At 39.3% G+C, this 18,967-nt stretch overlaps 1 protein-coding gene across 1 annotated transcript; it reads right to left on the bottom strand.

The window, feature by feature from the left end:
- Positions 1-379: 379 nt before the first annotated feature.
- On the bottom strand, positions 380-18,039 carry si:dkey-32e6.6 (extracellular matrix protein 2). Its single transcript, XM_053317966.1, has 10 exons — positions 17,937-18,039; positions 12,673-12,690; positions 12,376-12,530; positions 11,611-11,701; positions 11,055-11,170; positions 9,321-9,453; positions 9,075-9,232; positions 8,731-8,870; positions 1,556-1,882; positions 380-539 (listed from the first exon to the last, which is right to left on the bottom strand). The coding sequence occupies exons 1-10, from the start codon at positions 18,037-18,039 to the stop codon at positions 380-382; spliced, it is 1,401 nt and encodes a 466-aa protein (XP_053173941.1).
- Positions 18,040-18,967: the final 928 nt, after the last annotated feature.

The following is an 18,967-nucleotide window of genomic DNA, read 5'->3' as shown; positions in this document are numbered from 1 at the left end:
GAACAACACAGCTGCGGTTTGATTACCTGGAAAGCACAATAAAAAAAGATGCATCATGAAAATTAATAAAATAGAGATATCTGTTTTGGAAGTGAACTCATTTGCTTTAATACTCATATCAAAACATTACAGTCATTTTTCCAATCAAAGATAAGATCTGAGAGGATAAGGTGGATCTGGGGAAGTTCAAATGAAAGCTCATTTTAATGGCTGAGCAAACTACATGTTAAAGATTTGTTTTATTGGAAACCCTGAAAAAAAGAATAGTGTAGCTGTATGACGATATACATGCATATATTGTGTGTGTGCGTGTTTGTGTGTGTGTATGTGTGTGTGTGTGTGTGTGTGTGTGTGTCTGTCTGTCCCGCTATTTGTAATGTCACTGCTGTGGATAGAGGACCAACCCCCCGGCATCAGCAAGACAAGAAAAGGCATTTGGGGGGATCCTCTCCACTTCCATCAGATTATTTTCCAAGTGGACTGAAGTCAAAGTGGAGCCAGGATTACGAGGGTGGCACACTCCCCACTTCCTCACCAGCCTGAAACCACAAAATACAAAAACTAAAACTTAGGCATCTCAGACATCAAATTCTTCACCTTCCTATCACAAGTCCTGATTTGTGAGTTGTCTCAAATGCACAAAGAAATTCATTTTGCTGTGCAAGTGCAACACCATGTTTCTTTGAAATGCTCTTTTCTGTTCATTTTTCAATGCCACCTTCAGCAGCTGGGTATCTTGCTGATAAAGACTTTAGGATTTGGTGAGAGCTGAGAGCAGAAGAGCTGAAGCAGGAAATCTGTGTCAGCAACAATGTACTGTTTATACATTGATGGCTATGTTGAGTTATTTTCAGAAGACAGTAAATCTATACTGCTATACTACAAGCTGTACACTCACTACTTTAAATTATATCAAAGTTTCATTTCTATAGTGTTGTACCATGAAAAGATATAATAAAATATTTGCAAAAATGTGAGGGGTGTACTCACTTTTGTGAGATACTGTATCTGAGTGCAAGCATACAGTTCCAGTAGAATCAGAGCAAATCTAACCGCAAGCAGGGACTACTTGAGTGCAACGGCAGGGTTTGAGGGAAAGCATTACAAAATCTGAACATGAAATCAATAAATCATGTTGTCAAATTGAAAACCACACTCTTGAATAAAGATTAAAAAAAAACAATTGTTTGGCTGCTGACCATGACTACAAACACAAGGTCAAGTAAACATCATAATCGTTGCTTTGTTGCAGGGTTCACGTACAACAATAACAACTGTGACAACAATAGTGTTTGTCTTCATCTTTCTGCTGATGAGGACTTTTGTTGAAATATTGGCTTGGATAAATACATTTGCATAACATATTCAAACCGCCATGATTTCCTTCTTTGCTTCTTTGCCAAGCTACTTAGTGTCATCTCCAAGTGAAGCTGCACCAGCAGAGCTAATGTTATTAGGCCAGGATTGAGTAACAAATGAGCACTGGGCTTATCCCTGTATTGTTTGAATCTGATTTGACAATTAAAAATTGACTTTGTGGAAAGTGCAATCCTACCTGATGTGGTTGTTCTCCAGCCTCAGCACCTGCAGCTTCTTATACTGTCGAACAGAGAGTGGGATCTCCCCCAGGTGATTGTTGTCCAGTAGGAGCTCTACAAGTGAGCGGTACGTTCCAACAAAAGAAACTCTCTCAGCGCCCTCGTTGCTCAAGGAATTGTGGGAAAGACGGAGCGACTGCAGGCCCGGCTGCAGGTGACGGAACGCGAAGGCAGGGATTTGACTGATGTCGTTGTGCTGAAGTGTCAGATTACTGAGACGGCGGGGCAGATTCATGGGGACTGAGGTGAATCGGTTGTAAGACAGGTCCAAGACTTCCAGGGCTCTGAGGTAGAAGAAACACATTGAAGAAGTTTCAGTGGGATATCAACAAGACCTTTAAAAGGAAACTTTTTTTTTTTTTTTTTCCCTCAAAGGTTCCTTAGGCCATTTTGATAAAACTTGGAAACCTCTCTTAAATTATATTGAATCTTTAACATCTCTGCCTGATTGTGATGACTGAGCCCCCCCTACTTATTTGAATGTTATTTATTTTATTTATTATTATGGTTTGTCTTTTTGTTCTTGTTGTTTTTTGTTTGTTTGTTTATTTGTTTTTTAATTTCATTTGCTTGTCTACTGTATCTCCCTTACTCATGCACCTGTACGTACTCTGACATGTTTACAAGTCATCGGACTTAGAATTGTTCATTTTTGAGTGGGTTGGGATTGTGGGAGGGAAAAAATGGGGGAAATTGTTGGGTTGGAAGTCTTCTGTCATGTTGTACTGGTATGTTGTTACCTGTGTAAATCCTTCCAATAAAGAGAATCATCAAAAAAATAAAAGGAAACTTTTTTTTTTATATATATATTTGTATAAAGGTATGCCAGTTTCAAAAACCAAATTTGCAGTAATGTTTTGTAATAATGCTTGCTTCTACTCTTATTACAAGGCCTTTCACTGTGGACCATATGTTTTACAGTAACTGGACCCCTGCGTGGTGCTGTTGGGGAGGTAGAGAGTCAGGAGCGCAAAGTGGGAGGTTGGGTTGCAGGGAGTTAAGGGGAACAGCAAGAGAGAAAATTACAGGGCCTCGGGAGGCACAATGTCAGTTTGAGATGGAATTTGTGGCTGAAAAAAAGGGGGAAGAAAATGTTTGATTTGGGAAAAGAGAATGAACAAACGTACATTGTTTTTGATTTGGAGGAAAATAGAGAACAAACAACGATATGTGGGAGGACCAGGTTTTGGGCTCTGAGGCAAAGGTGTAGTATAGGGATTCAGTTTTTTTGTTAGAAGATCCTGCACAGCTGTGGTGAGTTTACAGCACAAGCTCTCAGCAGGAGAGAAAGCTCATTTCCTGTTCTTCCATCATTCATAGAACACACAGAACAGCCAATGGACTCAGAACACTTTAAGGTGGTCATCCAATGAAGTCATGTACCTCTGAATGCTTGTAACTAGGCGATCACTGCACGCGGACATGTCGAGGTATCAGCGCATTTCCTTGTCAATAGTGCGCATTAGCCTCATAATACGGCTATATTCCCCATTGCCTTTGTAGTTTTAATGAACAGAAACAGAAAATTCTTCCTCGGCATGCCATGTTAGATAATGACGTTCCTCCACTAACACTTGTTGAATTCTTATTTATTCACAGAATGGGAGGCAGAAGTATGCATCCCACCCCTCTCAACAATGCATTGAGCATAAATGCCTCCATGCATGCACATCGTTCCTGTGCCATCTGTGAACTATGGTGTCTTGTCTGAGTATGAACAAAGCTTAAGACCTCTGCATTAACTCCCCTCCCTTGAGTTTTACAATTCAAACATTTTTGTAGGGTTTGTATAACGATGACTGATGAGAAAGATGATGTGTGACAATAAAAAGGGGTTAACATAGTTTAATAAATCAGACTGCTGGTACACTAAGCTATTTCTGATCATGTGTCAATATCAGAGTACAGGTCAGGGTTAGCATTACTCCTTCATTATCCAGTTTGGTCAAACAAGATTTCCTATAGACTGTATTTAGATGAGCTTTAATAAAGCATCACATTAATATCATTTTAAATGGTTTACTTAAAACAAAGTTAAGATGCAAGGGAGTGAGCACAATGGCAGATTTAATTCAAGACACACAATGTGTTTTTTCCCCTATTGTTTATAAGAGGGTGGTGGAGCATGATTTATTGATTTCACGTTGTAATTTTGGAATGCTTTTCCCTCAAACCCTGCCCTTGAACTTTACTTGTGCTTGGATCTGCTTCAGCTCAAACTGTGTGCTTGCATACATATATATTCTTACATGCACAGATTTTCCTGCACTCCAGCTTCAAATCTTCTCCTCGCACTGTGGCTGCTTCTGTGCATCCGTGAAACATCTTCTCTAAGATTTCTACCCTGTTCTTGGAATTTTTGGGTAAGAACCCAGTCAAAATTCCCCAACCAATAGAATCAATTAAATGATCCCTGCCTCCTTGCAGGAACATCCCATAGCAGTTACTCTTAAACTGGGTTCATCCACTCCTGCCCTCCAGGGGTTTATTAAATGTACTTCCCTTTATTCATGTATGACCTTTGGAATAAAAGTTAATATGTATATTTTTTTTACTATAATAGCTACATATAATATTAGCCATACACTGCCCCCCTGCTAGTGTCCATCCTGTATGGGATGCTCTAAGAAGTAAAGGGAACTACCTCTACCTGCTACACCACTACACCTGGCCTTCTATTGGTTGGGGAATTTTGACAGGGTTGCACAAAAATCTGAAAGGAGAGCAGAAATCTGAGAGCAAATGTTTATAGAGATACAGCCTGAGAGCAATGAGTGCGCTCCAGCTTCAGGAGAGCTGAAGTTGAAGTGCAGAAAATCTATGCAAGCAACAATATATCTGAGTGCAAGCATACAATCTGAGCAGAAGCAGAGCAAATCTAAGTGCAAGGGCAGAGCTTGAGGGAAAGCATTACAAAATCTGAACGTGAAATCAATAAATGATGGTCTCAAATTGACCACACTCTTGTATAAAGATAATAAAAAACGCCCATACACACAAACACACCAACCAACACACACTGTAGGCTTTTTGTTTAACCTACACGTATAATGGCAGATATGGATTGCTGTGAAAATGTGGTTTCTGCTTGAATTTCTAAACGCTCAAAATATATTGCTCTGTCCATTTCTCAGTACCAGTTCAGACCAGTTGTGTGCTGCTGATTTATATTCTAAATCTTTGCCAGGAAGCTCAGCAGCAGGCCGCTGCTGCTTAGAGCTCCACATGGTATTAATGAGTGGAGGGACACACAGTCCTCTTTTCTCACAGTCCTCCTCCTTCTACACTCCCAGCCACTGGCACCTACACACATACACATGCACACACGTACACACCAACACACTTGCAACATGATGCGAATAAAACAACACTAATGCATTCACACAAAAAAATCATGTTCATACAAAGAAATAGAGATGCGCCGATAGACAAACACAATAGTATGAATTTGAAAATGCAAATATACAAATAGATACCAATATATTAAAACAAATAAGCATATACTTACACATCGCAACGTTAATTTATCAATTTCTAAAACATTTGTAGAGGCACACAGCAATTACACAAACCAAATGTTTCTGTGTGCATAAATGTGTATGTCTCTGTAAAACATGGCCAGGAGTAATCAAGCTGGTGGTCTGTTCATCCTCAGGGTGTTGGGTTCAGAAAAGTTAGTCTTGCACATACTAACATACATATAAAAGCACAAGTACAATACTCACATATGCACACTGTTCCATCTGTGCTGAGTCCATCGTGCCAACACTACACAGGCTGGCTCACGCACTTTGGCAACCTAACCGGGATAGGTAACGTGGCCAGGCAGAGTGGCCATGCCAAGCAGGCTAGACTGGACTAAAGAAATGGAATGATGGATGGATGATGGTACAGCCTTGATGATGGCAGATGGCTTCAGATATATCATGTTGTTATGCTTCAAGCATCCACGTGCACTGAGTTTATGAATACAAGCTGATATCTGGAAATATTTTGATCCATTTCTCACATCTGTTGAATACAGACTGAAGAGCATTTGCATTCATTTCAACCCAGAATATGACTTTAATAATTTACTGCAGCAGCACTACAGTCTACATTGTACATCCACTGTGGATATTTGTATGCACGTGTAGTGTACATACTCTGCTGTCAGACAAAAAAACACTAATTTGTAACCAAATAGATTAAACACAGATTAAATTAAATTAAATTGGATAGTGTTCATTTGACATCACTGTGGTGCCTCAGCATTGTTGGCACAGAGTATTTTGTGTGTTGCTGTGTGCTCATTTCACCATTTATGTAAGCTCATTATGAAACCAATTTGTGCTGGTCCATAGTTCTTTCAGGCTCAGACACGTCATAACATAACAAAACACACAAATCTTTGGTGTAAAGATCACTGAACCTGTGCCTCCATGCAGTCAGTATGAGCCCAAAGCTATGATAAATCTACACAGAGATCCTCTCCAGTGGCTGTCACACACTCTCTGTCAATATGACACAACTAATAAAAACCACATGGCCAAAAAAAAAACTTCAATCAGCAAAAATTGCTTTCTATTTAAAAATAAAATAAAATAAGACACCAATTCTGTGTCACTTATCAATTATTACTGTGCCTGTAGTTTTACTGGATATATATTTCTAGGTGGTGACATATTTACAAGCATGTTATATTAAGCTGCAAAACACCACATAGCATTAAGTAAGAAAAAGTCAAGATCACGATCATTCTCCCATTAAAAATGTTTGACAGCATAAATTAAAAGCTGCAATCGAAAACATGTTACTCATAAGATGTTATTGCCTTGGATTTTTGGAATGGGTGATGTTTATGAAATTATTTAAAACGTGCTGTGGCTCTGTCAGCAAACATGTGGTGTTTGGAGTCAGGTCTGTTGGCCGGCAGCAGTGATGTGATCAGTTTTATGTTTTGATCGACTAGGGGAGGAGCAGATGAGACTGTTATTTGAGCTGACAGACTCAAGAAGAGCCGGGAGTAGATGGCAAACAGGCGCGCGTGTGTGTGTGTGCTGCTAGTAGTGCCCCTGAGGAGAGACAACTAATTTCATGGCTCTTAGTGCAACGGCATTAATTGTATGCTTCTGCAGATTCTGGTCACGTAATACACATGTACCTTGGGAGACACAACCACACAAAGGGATGCACAGTTGTTATGCATATGTGGATGCTTTGTATGCTGTCCACACATTGGCAGCGATCATAAACACACCCAGAGGAACACAAACTAATGACAGATCTGGGATAAGTTTACTGCATGCAAAAAAACTGGGATCTGAAAACAGAAACTCTATACTTCTATATATAATACAAGCATCTACACAAACACACAAAGACCCAGTACAGACATCAGATTATAATAACAAAATATTGAAGGGAGATGCTGACAGTCAGGCTGGACACATCCCAGCTCCAATCCTCAGCTCCAATCCCTGGCTCCCCTTAACATAGAGTATTCTCCACTCGTACCTCCAATTCTAAGCAGGGGGCAACAATAACACTGGTGCTATGACATGTAACAGAGGCAGTCCACTAACCAGAACCAGCACACTGTGGTTTATTTAATCCTTAAGAAATTTACTTTTCAATCTGTTCCTCTTTCTCTCTCTCTGCACATACCTCTGCAAAGCTACATCATTTTCTCCCTTAAGTGGTTCAGCGTCACACACATTTTATTCAGTCCTGTAAAAAGGATGCCGGGTCTCGTTAGTGACTTTTGCCCTTTAGGTTATCGTCTCCTGCTGTATTTGTGGAGTTCAAGTCAAGTTGAATTTGTTCGCACTCTGTTGTCTATGCAGTGCTGTAGGAAGGTTTTAAGATAGAGGAGCTGCTTAATAAGCCTGCAGGGCCAATGGGAAGGCTGCTGCTCTTGCCACTAATGAGGTCAAGGATCAGGAGGAAATTGTGTCTTCCTGCCCTCACATAATGTATGTCCATCTCTGGAAAAGGTTTTGTGTTTTCCAGTTTTTTCATCTTTGCATACATAATCTCGTCATTTCTACTGTCCAACTTCCTTATTTACTCAGTTTTATATTTTTATTTCCTGCTCAGTGCAGTCATTCTAAAGTACAATCCATATCCATATTCTCTCCAGTTTTACCCATTTCTTTTCTGTCTTTCTCTCCTTCGCATTTTCTTTTCCTCAGTTTTCCCTGAAGCTCCCACTGTGGTTCACAAGGATCCCAGGGAGCAAAGAAAAACCCACTGGAATTCACTATATTTAAACAACACACACACAGCCTCACAGACACATTCAGGCATACAGTTGCCCTCAAGCTCTCACTCACATGTCTGCTCATCTAAGTACACAAGATCAGCTGTCAAAACTTTTGGTGATATGTGTGCATGCATATGTGTGCGTGTGTGTGTCTGAGTGTGAAAGAGAAAGAGAAAGAGACAGAGACAGAGAGAGGGAGAGAGAGAGAGAGAGAGAGAGAGAGAGAGAGAGAGAGATAGAGAGAGAGAGAGAGAGAGAGAGAGAGAGAGAGAGAGAGAGAGAGAGAGAGAGAGAAGAAGAAGGAGAAGAAGAAGGAGAAGAAGAAGAAGAAGAAGAAGAAGAAGAAGAAGAAGAAGAAGAAGAAGAAGAAGAAGAGAGACAAAGCATGTATCTGTCAGTACAGCAGCCATAGGTATTGATACTGAAGGACATGCTGAAGGAGCTACTGTGAAGACTGATCTGAATTTTGTGTACAAGTGTTTTATGTGCATTTTATGACCAGAGATATTGATATTGATGATAGGAATAGTGGAGGATCACTAATCGGGTCAGAAAAGTGTTTATCTGTAGATGGCAATGTGTCTTCAAATCTTATAAGTGCCACAAGCATGAACTGATAATCATTTTAAAAAAAGATAACTTAATCCAAAAAATTCCAAATAACAGCAGTCTACCCTCTTGTGGCTAATGAAGGAACTAAAGAACTATATTGAGAAATGGCTCTCACTGGATGCGTGGATAGATAGATAGATAGATAGATAGATAGATAGATAGATAGATAGATAGATAGATAGATAGATAGATAGATAGATAGATAGATAGATAGATAGATAGACAGACAGACAGACAGACAGACAGATAGACAGACAGATAGATAGACAGACATACTTGAGATGGGTCCAGGCATGGTGAGCAACGGCTTGCTCATGCAGCAGGTTGTGACTCAGGTTCAGCGCTCTTAAATGGAAGCAGTCCCTCACTACCTCCTCTGTCACCTCATCAATCAGATTATCATTCATGTCCAGCCTCTACAAGTAATAAACAGAAAGACAGGGATGAAATTGATGTTTGTTCACTCAGGACTTTTGCATTATTTGGGGGATCAAGGTAGTATAGTCATCATGTCAGTGTCTTGCTTTCTAAAGTGGGCCTGAGTAAAAACCTGAGTCCCAGCTGGCTCCTGTAGCTGAACATTTTAAGGAGTAGGGTCAAGTAAAGTGATATCAGCACACCTTCAGAGATGAGGGAAGACCCTGGGGCAATGAACGGAAGCGGTTATGGTCCAACTGGAGGTACAGAAGCTTCTTTATTGGTCTGAAGGTTTCAGGTGACACGCTGGCCTCGTGTAGAATATTCCCTTGCAGCTCCAGATTCCACAGGTTCTTCAAACCTCAAGAGGGAACAATTAATATAATAACATTATCATCATTTGCATACAGACTTTGTGTCTCTTCCTTGTACAATGACACAATTCCTACCTTCGAAACAATGAGGGGTGAGGGAATTAAGCTGGTTGTTGTTAATCTTGAGCTCTTCCAGAGATGGTGGCAGTGACGGGATCCTGGTAAGTTGGTTGCCATCTAAGTTCAACCTCTTCAGAAAGGTCAAGTTCTATATAACACACAGAAAAAAGAGGGGTGACCAGGCCAGAAAGATAAAACAGACAAAATGGATACTTCTCGAAATCCATAATTTTCCATCCCGACTCGCCAAGCAGGATGCAATCACAGAGTTCTCAGAAATACACCAAATGAGTGAATGACAAATTTGTACGTCTCTTCTATGTCATCTATCATGTTGTATTTTTAGTAAAGCCACTCTGTGTGGCTCCTCATTGAAAGCTTCTGTGGTTGATGTGTGTCAAGTAAAAGCAGTGGACTGGATCCTTTGCAGTATCCCTCTAGCCAGTCCATCAGTCCTCTGTCATTACTGGGATGTGAGCAGAAAATAAAAAATAAAAAATCCTCTAAAAATCATTTCTTTTTATTCTCCACATCATTGGCTGCAGCTGTTTTCCAACAGGTCTATCCAGCCAATACTGTGAGAGTACGCTGAAAGTGGTGTATAATGATTGGTCAGAGTGTGGTAGGCTGCTTCAGTGTGGTCAGGGTATGTGTTTGGCCTGTGGACATTTTGAGGTTAGACCAAAGGTTATTCTTAGAGAGGATTAGTTAATGTAATTTTCAGTGCTCTTATATTACTGTAATGATACAGGATGCATCCTGCGTTTTATTTTAATTAGATGCAAGTTACTTATAAAACTGGCTTATAAAACTCATTGACATTTAGCAGAATGATAATTCTCCACCAGAGGGAGCTGTTTGGGTCGACATGAGACCAGTTTTACACCAGTTTAGCTACACCAACTATAGAAAAAGGTGACTGTGTAACACTTAACACCTGATAGCTAAATAATTTAAGTAAATGTGGCACTCTAACATCCAGTGGATATTTAACTCTCAATAAAACACTAAAAATAGAAATACAATTCAGCATAATTTGAGTCTAAAACATAATATTTGAAATGTAGAGGTTTGTAAATTAATGAGTTATTTTATTTATTTTTCCCTGTGTAACATAAAGCTTCTTCAGATACTTCACCATCAGACAAGTGAGCCTAAAAGATATGGAACTGTAGAAACTATAGAAACTGTGACTTTAACTATAGAAAGGTTTTAGAAACACTTTAGTTCTTAAAAAACGTGGTTTACCTGATCTCCTAATGCTTTACATAACTCTCTTTTTCTCTCTCTCTCTCTCTGTTCTCTCTCTCTCTCTCTCTCTCTCTCTCTCTCTCTGTCTCTCTTCTCTCTCTCTCTCTCTGTCTCTCTTCTCTCTCTCTCTCTCTCTCTCTCGCCCTCACTCTCTCAAGGGAAAAAAAAATCTGGTAGGATAGTCCCAGAGGAGAAAAGACACATGATGACAGGTTATCAGAAAAATATGCTGACCATAACAGAACATTTTACAAGTTTAGAACCTCAAATGCACAAAAACAGCAGCAGTAACAAACAAAAAAAGGTGCAGTTGTGACACTCATTGCCTGCAAGTGGAGCAGGCACTACATGAACTGCAAGTATGGGACTGCTAACATACAGGACATTATGAGTATTGCACTAAATATAAAAAGACAAAAAATGATGACAGTGAAGGAGTATACAATAGTGTTGGACAGTGGCAGGTCAAAGCTGTAATATGCAAACAGTGTTACTCACAGACAGGGGGTTTTGGCTGAAGGACTCATCATAGAGGTTGTTTTTGCTTAGGTCCAGTGTGTCCAGGTTCGGCAAGCCGGAGAAAACGTCTGGAGTGATGCTTTGGATGTTGTTCTCTTTAAATCAGATGATGTGATATATGACACACATTAGATATATGTTTTTTTATGAAAGTATCATCAGAACTTCACTTGATTCACATATCAGGTGACATATCTGTTAGCAGTCTAATCAGGAAAATTTGCTGGAAGTAAAGTAATCATTTTGCATTTCACAATCGTGATCTGTAGTATTTCCTGCTGTTAAGACATCAAAGTAATTTGAGACAGAAAATCATTAATAAACGTAAAGGTATAAATGGTTTTTAAAAATCAATAAAATACATGGCTAGTGGAAAGCGATCAGAATCAGTTTTACTTGCAATCTCAAAAAATAACATGCACAAAATAAGCCAAATTAATAATACACCAGTTCACATGTAACAATTTTGTGGAGTCCACTTCTAATTTATGTACCATCCCACTAATCTACATCAACACAACAAAGACACACACACCTGCCGCATCCAGCTTTGTGGCCTCCAGATTGTGGATGATTGGCAGTTGAGTCATGCCGATGCCCCTGCAGTTGATTTCTGTGTCAGTGGTCTGACACTCATTGAGAGGAGATGCTGTAAAGCTGGTGTAAGTTTCTGTTTGATTGCTGGGAGACTCAGTTGTCTCTTCTTCTTCTTCTTCTTCTTCTCCTTCTCCCTCTGCCTCTCCCTCTTCTTCTTCTTCTTCTTCTTCTCCCTCTCCCTGTCCCTCTTCTTCCTCCTCCTCTTCTTCCTCTTCCTGACATAAAAAATGGCAGAAAATTGCTTCATTAACTCAACTGGTTGATTCAATTAACTAAAGCAAGGCACTGCTTTTATACTAAAAACTGAGACCTCTTCTTCTTCCTCGTCATCGTCGTCATCATCGTCGTCATCGTCGTCATCATCATCATCATCATCATCATCATCATCCTCTTCTTCCTCCTCCTCCTTTGCTTTTCCTTGATCCATCAGCCGCCTCTTCTCAGTATGAAGTTCTTTAAGTACAGCCATGAGAAGGCTGGTTTCCATCTCTCCTCTCCTTCTACTTCCCCAGCCGATTAGGGGTCGCCCCAAGCCTGCCTGCAAAGTGCGTAATGTGAGTAAATCTACACACATCAATGCAATACTAGACCAGAATATGACCATAATTAAATGGCACTTATAGAAGATCACATGTACAATCAGTGTTTAACTATAAATATGCATTTCTGTGTACACATGGCAAAATCAAGTGTGTGGTCATACTATTCTGTAAGCTTTGGCCTCCACTGTAGGTACATGTTTCCTCTTCCCCCAGGCACCTCTCTTTTGTCTCCCAGCCACCAGCTTTGTAAAGTCAATTCTTTGCTGCTCCCTCTCCTCCTCTACCTCCATGTGGAAACGCTCATCCTCATTCTCTTCTTCACAAAAACATAAATAAACAATTACAGATGTTAAGTTAGGTTTTCACTCTGATGTATATGCTTAATGCCACAATTTCAAAAAAAGTTATTAAACATGTATTAGTCAAGAGCATGCAGAAAGAAGAAGACAGCTGCTTACCTGTAGGGAAGATTGCATCTGAAACATGTGTATCTAACAATGTTACTCCTGTGTCAATTCCTGGTGGATGAATGACTGCTGTTTCTAACTCTGGTCTCTTAGAAAAAGTTTCCAAGTTTGAATCTATGTCATGCGCAGATTTTTGGCTGTGTCCCGATAAAATAGCACCACTCAAACATAGGAGAATTATCCATGTCCTTGGCATTGTTGGATGTTTTTTCAGTTTGACTTATTTAATTTATAAAATGAGGTCCAAGACTTGCAGATGTTCAAGGTTGAAACAAGGATGAAGAAAGTCCAAAGAGAGAGCAGACGAAAGGGAACAGACTCCAGCACGCCAAGTGTGAGGAGCAGTCAAAGTGCAGGTTTACAAAACAAGAAACATTTCCGGAAAAGCCTAGAATTTGATATTTTAAACCCTGGGAGTAAAAACTGTGATTAAGTTTCTCTGTTCTGAGTCAGTCTATAGCAGCACTTGAACATATTGCTCATGCTCTCAACTTGGAGAACGCTGAAATGAAGAGAGAGCAAGAGGATGGGAAGGAATATCTAGGAGGCGGAGAGGTCAAAAAAATAAACTCTCACATTGTTAATAAAGGCCCTCGATCATTGTAGCATAAAATACACAGACACGCCCTGCTCCTCCTTGTCTCCTCTCCCTTTCATAACTGTGTGTTAACACTGGTTAGAAAGTTAGAGGTTCTTGGAGAAGATGAAAGACAGAAACTTGGCAGAAGATAGAAATTGACTCTTAAGATAGAGTCTATATGGATATCATATGGTTTTGCGTTTTTCTCCTTAAAAGATTAGGTAGTGATCTGTGTAATATATGCTGATCTTGCACTTTTTCTAACAAGAGATGGGGTTGGTAGACAGTTCAGGTCGGAGTCAACCATGTTTGGCCAAGCTCCGCTAGCAGCTACGTATGAAAACACACACAACCACTGAGAAATGAACAATAAGACCATCTTTACATTCTGTACACACAGTATATAATGTATGTACACACAATACACATGTACTCTGGTGTGTGTGTGCATCCTCACACTCAACACCAAGCCAAGCAGGTGCCACTGGCTGAGTGTTGAGTCTAGCTGGGATTTTCACTGTGGGGTGAAACCTGCTGACAGCCCCTCTTTATTTGCTCAGTAACCACACACTCTCTCTCACACACACACACACAAAACCTGTCAAATTTTGCATGCAGCTGGTCACGTCTCAGACAACAGCTCCTGTGATTGACGTTTAATTCAAATTTAGATGAAATTTATGTATTCACTACTGGCCAGATGAAGGATTTAGTTTTTCCCGCTCGACAGGAGATGATCTAACGAGACGGAGACGACAGCAGAATCCAGACACCAAATGGTACATTCAACAACATAACACTAAATACAGAACACTCAGGCCCTGATGTGCTCCTCCAAAGTAAATAGTGACGTGTCCTGAGACTATTCATCTGATTCTTGACAGGAAAAAGCAGTAATCCATTGGCCACATTCAACCCTATCCTTAACCTCAGTTTGACAACACCCTGGAATTTTTTGCTGCAGAGAATGGTGCTGAGGTCTGGCATATTAGACATAAATATTTAGGATACAGAACTCCTTCTTGTCCAGTTACTGCTTTCGGACACAGTGCACCTTTTACCATCCCTGCTGTGACCTAATGTCCTTTCTCTGCAATTTTAGTGCAACTTATTTTCTCAGAATAAATGTGGCCAAGACAGTCTGACCACTGCCATCTTTACAACATAATGTTAGCTAACTTATTTGTTAAAATGTTGAAAATAAAATTAAAACCAGATGAGTTCAGGTTGTTTGGGGTCCTAGATGTGTTCTGCAGAGTAATGATGACACACCTCCTTGTGGTCTTCAAAGAAACAATAAAAGATAGTTACATTATAATAACTAATGGCAAGGCCAGTCCTAATGCTCTATTTGGTGCCAGACTGCACATGAATACCCAACATATCCACGTCATATGACCTTTGGTGAAGAAATGTCTCTACGAAAAGAAAGAACACGCGTCAGAGAATAGTGACTTGGTTTTTCCAAATGCGTGCAGTCGTTTGTTTGCTGTTGGTCTTCAAATAGTATCCAAAGATGATTATAGGCATACTGTACAGGGCTTGTGGTGATTTAAAAATGTTGCAAGTGACGTGTCCCTTGAAAATGTTGAATTTCGGATACATTTCTTATTTTTATTTCTATCTGGAAACTCTTTTATGATGATTGACAGGGCTAATAATAGCTAATGTTATGAAAATATCACATACTTTGTGAAATATCACAAAATTTACAAATTATGTTAGGCTCATAGACTGTGTGGTTAGGCTATAAACTCATCCTTAGGTATAAAACAACAAAGCCATAGGCCTACATTTTACGGCTATCGGAAACTTTTACCAACAAACTTTATCATGACAAAATAATGCATTGAAATTATGAATAAGGAAGGTTCCACTATAATAAAATCAACACCTGGACTGTAGTCCCATTTGTCTGGTGCCCTGATGTGGCAAATCTAACTAATGTCTTGTCACCATATCAAAAACTGTAGATTACATCACATAATGTTAGCTAACGGGCTCAGACTCATGACTGTTGCGGGATCATCCCTATGTTCCCCGGGTCCTATGTTCCCCGCTTTGTATGTGACCGGGGAACATAGGGATGATCCCGTCTACAGTTAGCCAGTTAGCTGAGTTAGCCGCCGAGTTAGCCTTAGGACCCGGGGAACATAGGTACCCTCCCAAAGTGACAATGTGATATTTACAACAATATGCATTTTATGTTACAGAGTCAATTAACTCGTTGAAATTGTGAACCAGATCAAAAACTGTAGAATACATTACATAACAGGCTCAGAGTTTTAGTTATATACCATAATTTTTACTGTAATAAATTAATTATTGAATTTACATACAGGTCAATTGAAATGTACATTGAAAACACATGAAACATTAGCTACATCACACCAATGTTGCAGTGCCTCCATCACCCAGATTAATAATCTGTGAAATTGAGAGGGACGAAATAAAGGAGTGTATTCACCACCATGTACCACCATGCTAACTGCATCCAGAGCTTTCTGATGTTGCAATGACAGCTCTTTTATTGTTTCCTTGGTGGTCTTCATTTGTTCGCTAACATTAGCTAACGTTAACCAGCAAACTTATCTAATTTAAAAGAAACTTGTCCTTCACAAAATCAATTGTGTATTTAATAATTATAATTTCAAATTGTGCTTAAAATATATAAGCTTTGTGCCATATGGGTTATGTTTGTTTGGAGTTTAGTACGTGTCTTTCTTTTGGGGCTGTACCCTCAGATTTTTTCTTTAGCCCCCAATAATTCTCCACTTTGAGCCGTTTGTCTGTAAGTAGTGTTCTAAATATGCTTCTTGAGTGAACAGAACAGAGGCCAATCAGATATGGTTTAATGGAAAGTATATATAGTAAATCTTAATGGTTTAGATGTGTCATACACAAATCACTGTAAATCAGTATCAAGTGTAATATACAGTATATTGTGTAATCATATTTTGTGGTTCATATCAAGAAGGTCCATCACCAATGAAGGCATAGTGAAAAGTATCAGGTGCACATTATGGCAAGGATCGAAAGACACTCACAGATCTATAGATCTATATGGAAGAAGAACAAACATGTTTCAGCTGGTTTGAGACATTTGTGTTGCTGGAATATTCATGTACAGATTTTATGGTAAATTAAATTCAAACCATTCCTTTGTTATCCAGTTTTCACATTTTTAAGCAACTGGTTGCCTTTATGTGCAGGAAAAAAACAGTCTATTTAGAGGTATGTTTTTAAAGTTTTTTGATGGAAAAGAATCTGGGCTCAGCCCCTGATGTTTAACTGTCCAGCCAATGCCCCTAGAAATTACTGTTCCGAACCACGAGTAAAACAAAACAAAAATAAACTGTATTTTATGGCATTAAATTATCCACATGGATACATTATAAAGTAAATAATCATGAAACAGTCAACAGTCCTTTCGATAGTCTTTTATCCTGGAACCATGGCCCATCCATGGGCCAATGCAGGCAATGCCTGTCCAGTGGACATAAAAATCGTCACAGCCCAGACACAGAGAGATAAATAGGTAGAGAGATCATACAAGATTTAGAATATTTTTAAATAACATTTTATCCAGAACTCAGGCAAACATAACAAATGTAGTCTGTAAGTCAGTGGCGTGTATAATGTGGTGTTGGGCAGGAAACACAAAGAAAGCAAACCAAAAGGGTATATGATGATGATGAGAGAGACGCAGCATGGAGGAGACAGCCTTGATCACTTAGGCCCAGTACGGTCTTTTGGAGTCTACACTTTCCCTACTCGAACTTTCAGACAGATTAACCCCCTTTATCAGGTGCAATTTGTGCTAATCCTTTTCAAATTTTCAGGGAACAAAGGCCAATGGCAGTATGGTTCTGTGGTCATGAAAATCACGTGAATTCAGGGACATGTTGTTCCACTGATATTATCGGGACCAAGGCTTTTTGGTTTATCTTTAGAGAGAGGAAGGACTTTTCAACTTTTCTCTTCTCCAGGATGAAGTTCTGATTGTCTTTCACTTTAAATCTAAGTTCCTCAACTTAATCTCTTAAGTCAAACAGATCAAATCTCAGGTAGTTTATTAAGTACATATTCACCATCTGACATGAAGCCATTGGCTCTTGCTTTACTGTATGCCTGCAATAGTTTAGATGCTAGACCAAGCTGAAGCAAGGTTTCTCTCAGCCAGTTAGCTCATTACTTTAGTTTTACACCTTTGTTTCGCTGTTAGAGAGATCCACTTTCACCTCCCTTTCGGCTGCATCTATTTCAGAGACCCCCACTTGACTGAAGGACAGCTTCTTCTTTTTCTGTAGACTAGACACTAGCTGCATAAGACACCAGAAGACAAAAAAAATGAAACTTTTCTATTTTTGTTTAAACTTTATATAGTTTAGATTACAGAATAGTATTAGTTTACAGAAGGTTTTCTGCATCCATGATCACGTAAAATTATCATTACCTTTTTTCCAACTGTAAATGAAGACAATTCACAGCAGAAAACTCATGATGACAAGTACAAAGAGGAGTTTCTGAAATAATTAAGTCAGACCTTCTCTAATCTAATGTGATCTAATCTCACTGCATTGATCAGTTCCTTGGTTTTAATGATCATGAGATTAAGCAGCCACCAGGAGGCGCTGCAGGAGAAAGAGGAGGAGGAGCAGTATGAGGCTGGTACCTTGCACAGAAGGAGTGATGGTGATGGTTGGAGGGGTGAACTCCTCCTCTCCTCCTCTAGTGTCTGTCTCTGAGGAAACATCAGGCTTGAAGGACAGAGTCATATGAAACAAGAGGGCAGGGCTGTTCAAACAGAAGAAGTAATATTATAAGACTGTATATATTATGTATGTTATAACATAATAGTACTGTAACCAGAAATAATTCATTAAATTGTGGTCTTAACTTCAAATTTTAACAGACAAAACACATTTAGACCTTAGGTATGTCGACTTTCACTTTTCAGATCCTACTAAATTTTACTGACAGATGTTTACTGAAGGAACATGCAGGAAAGCAGGACCACACTTTGAATGAGTGCATCATGATGTTTATACTTTTACTGAAGTGAAGGATTTGAGGACTGAGAATGAAGCTCAAATCTGGACAAAAAATGATATAGCTCATAACAAAGCAGGTTTATTAGTAAGCCTAGTTTTTCTACAAAGTTCACTGTTTCAAAACTTAACACCAAGTTCATTTAATGCACAAAATGCATAAAAACAATGCATTTTGTGCATGGAAACAATGAAGACTGGACAGCAGAGCCAGTCGTCTCTTCAGGTTTCACACTGGCACAGAAAACAGGGCAGCGAAGGTGGTGCAGGTTTTATTTAGCAAACTGACGTCAGCTTCACACTTGTGTGTTCAGTCCAAACAGAAAACTGTTCTAAAAAAGGTAAAGTCAGGGTTGAACATTGGTTCTGACTATGAGAACCTGTAATATGCTTTTTTGATTTAAGTCACATTCTACTTGATCATTTTTCTCTGTAAATGTTGTATTAAATTATTTGTTAGTGGTACAGACTGATCTACATTCCTGATTATAGTTCTTTGTATTTTGTACCTTTCGTTGTTATACTGTGCTTAATATCAACAATCTGACTGCAGCCTTATGTAAAACTGTCCTTTTATTAAAACTCAGACAGCCTATGAGTTTTAACATCTTGTCTCCAGTGTTCTGAGTGTTAGCAGCTGTCAGAGATGGAGATG

The sequence above is a fragment of the Scomber japonicus genome, chromosome 4 (assembly GCF_027409825.1).
Source record: "Scomber japonicus isolate fScoJap1 chromosome 4, fScoJap1.pri, whole genome shotgun sequence".
NCBI lineage: Eukaryota > Metazoa > Chordata > Actinopteri > Scombriformes > Scombridae > Scomber > Scomber japonicus.
This window is presented reverse-complemented; position numbering and strand designations above follow the sequence as displayed.

Bases quoted from the DNA above. Each gene is read 5' to 3' on its own strand.
- si:dkey-32e6.6 (XM_053317966.1), bottom strand. From the start codon at position 18,039: ATGACTCTGTCCTTCAAGCCTGATGTTTCCTCAGAGACAGACACTAGA. The intron at 11,702-12,375 runs GTATGACCACAC...AATGAGTGTCAG, and splicing joins AGGCCAAAGCTTACAGAATA to ACCACTGACACAGAAATCAA. The intron at 9,454-11,054 runs GTGAGTAACACT...TGTGTTATATAG, and splicing joins TCAGCCAAAACCCCCTGTCT to AACTTGACCTTTCTGAAGAG.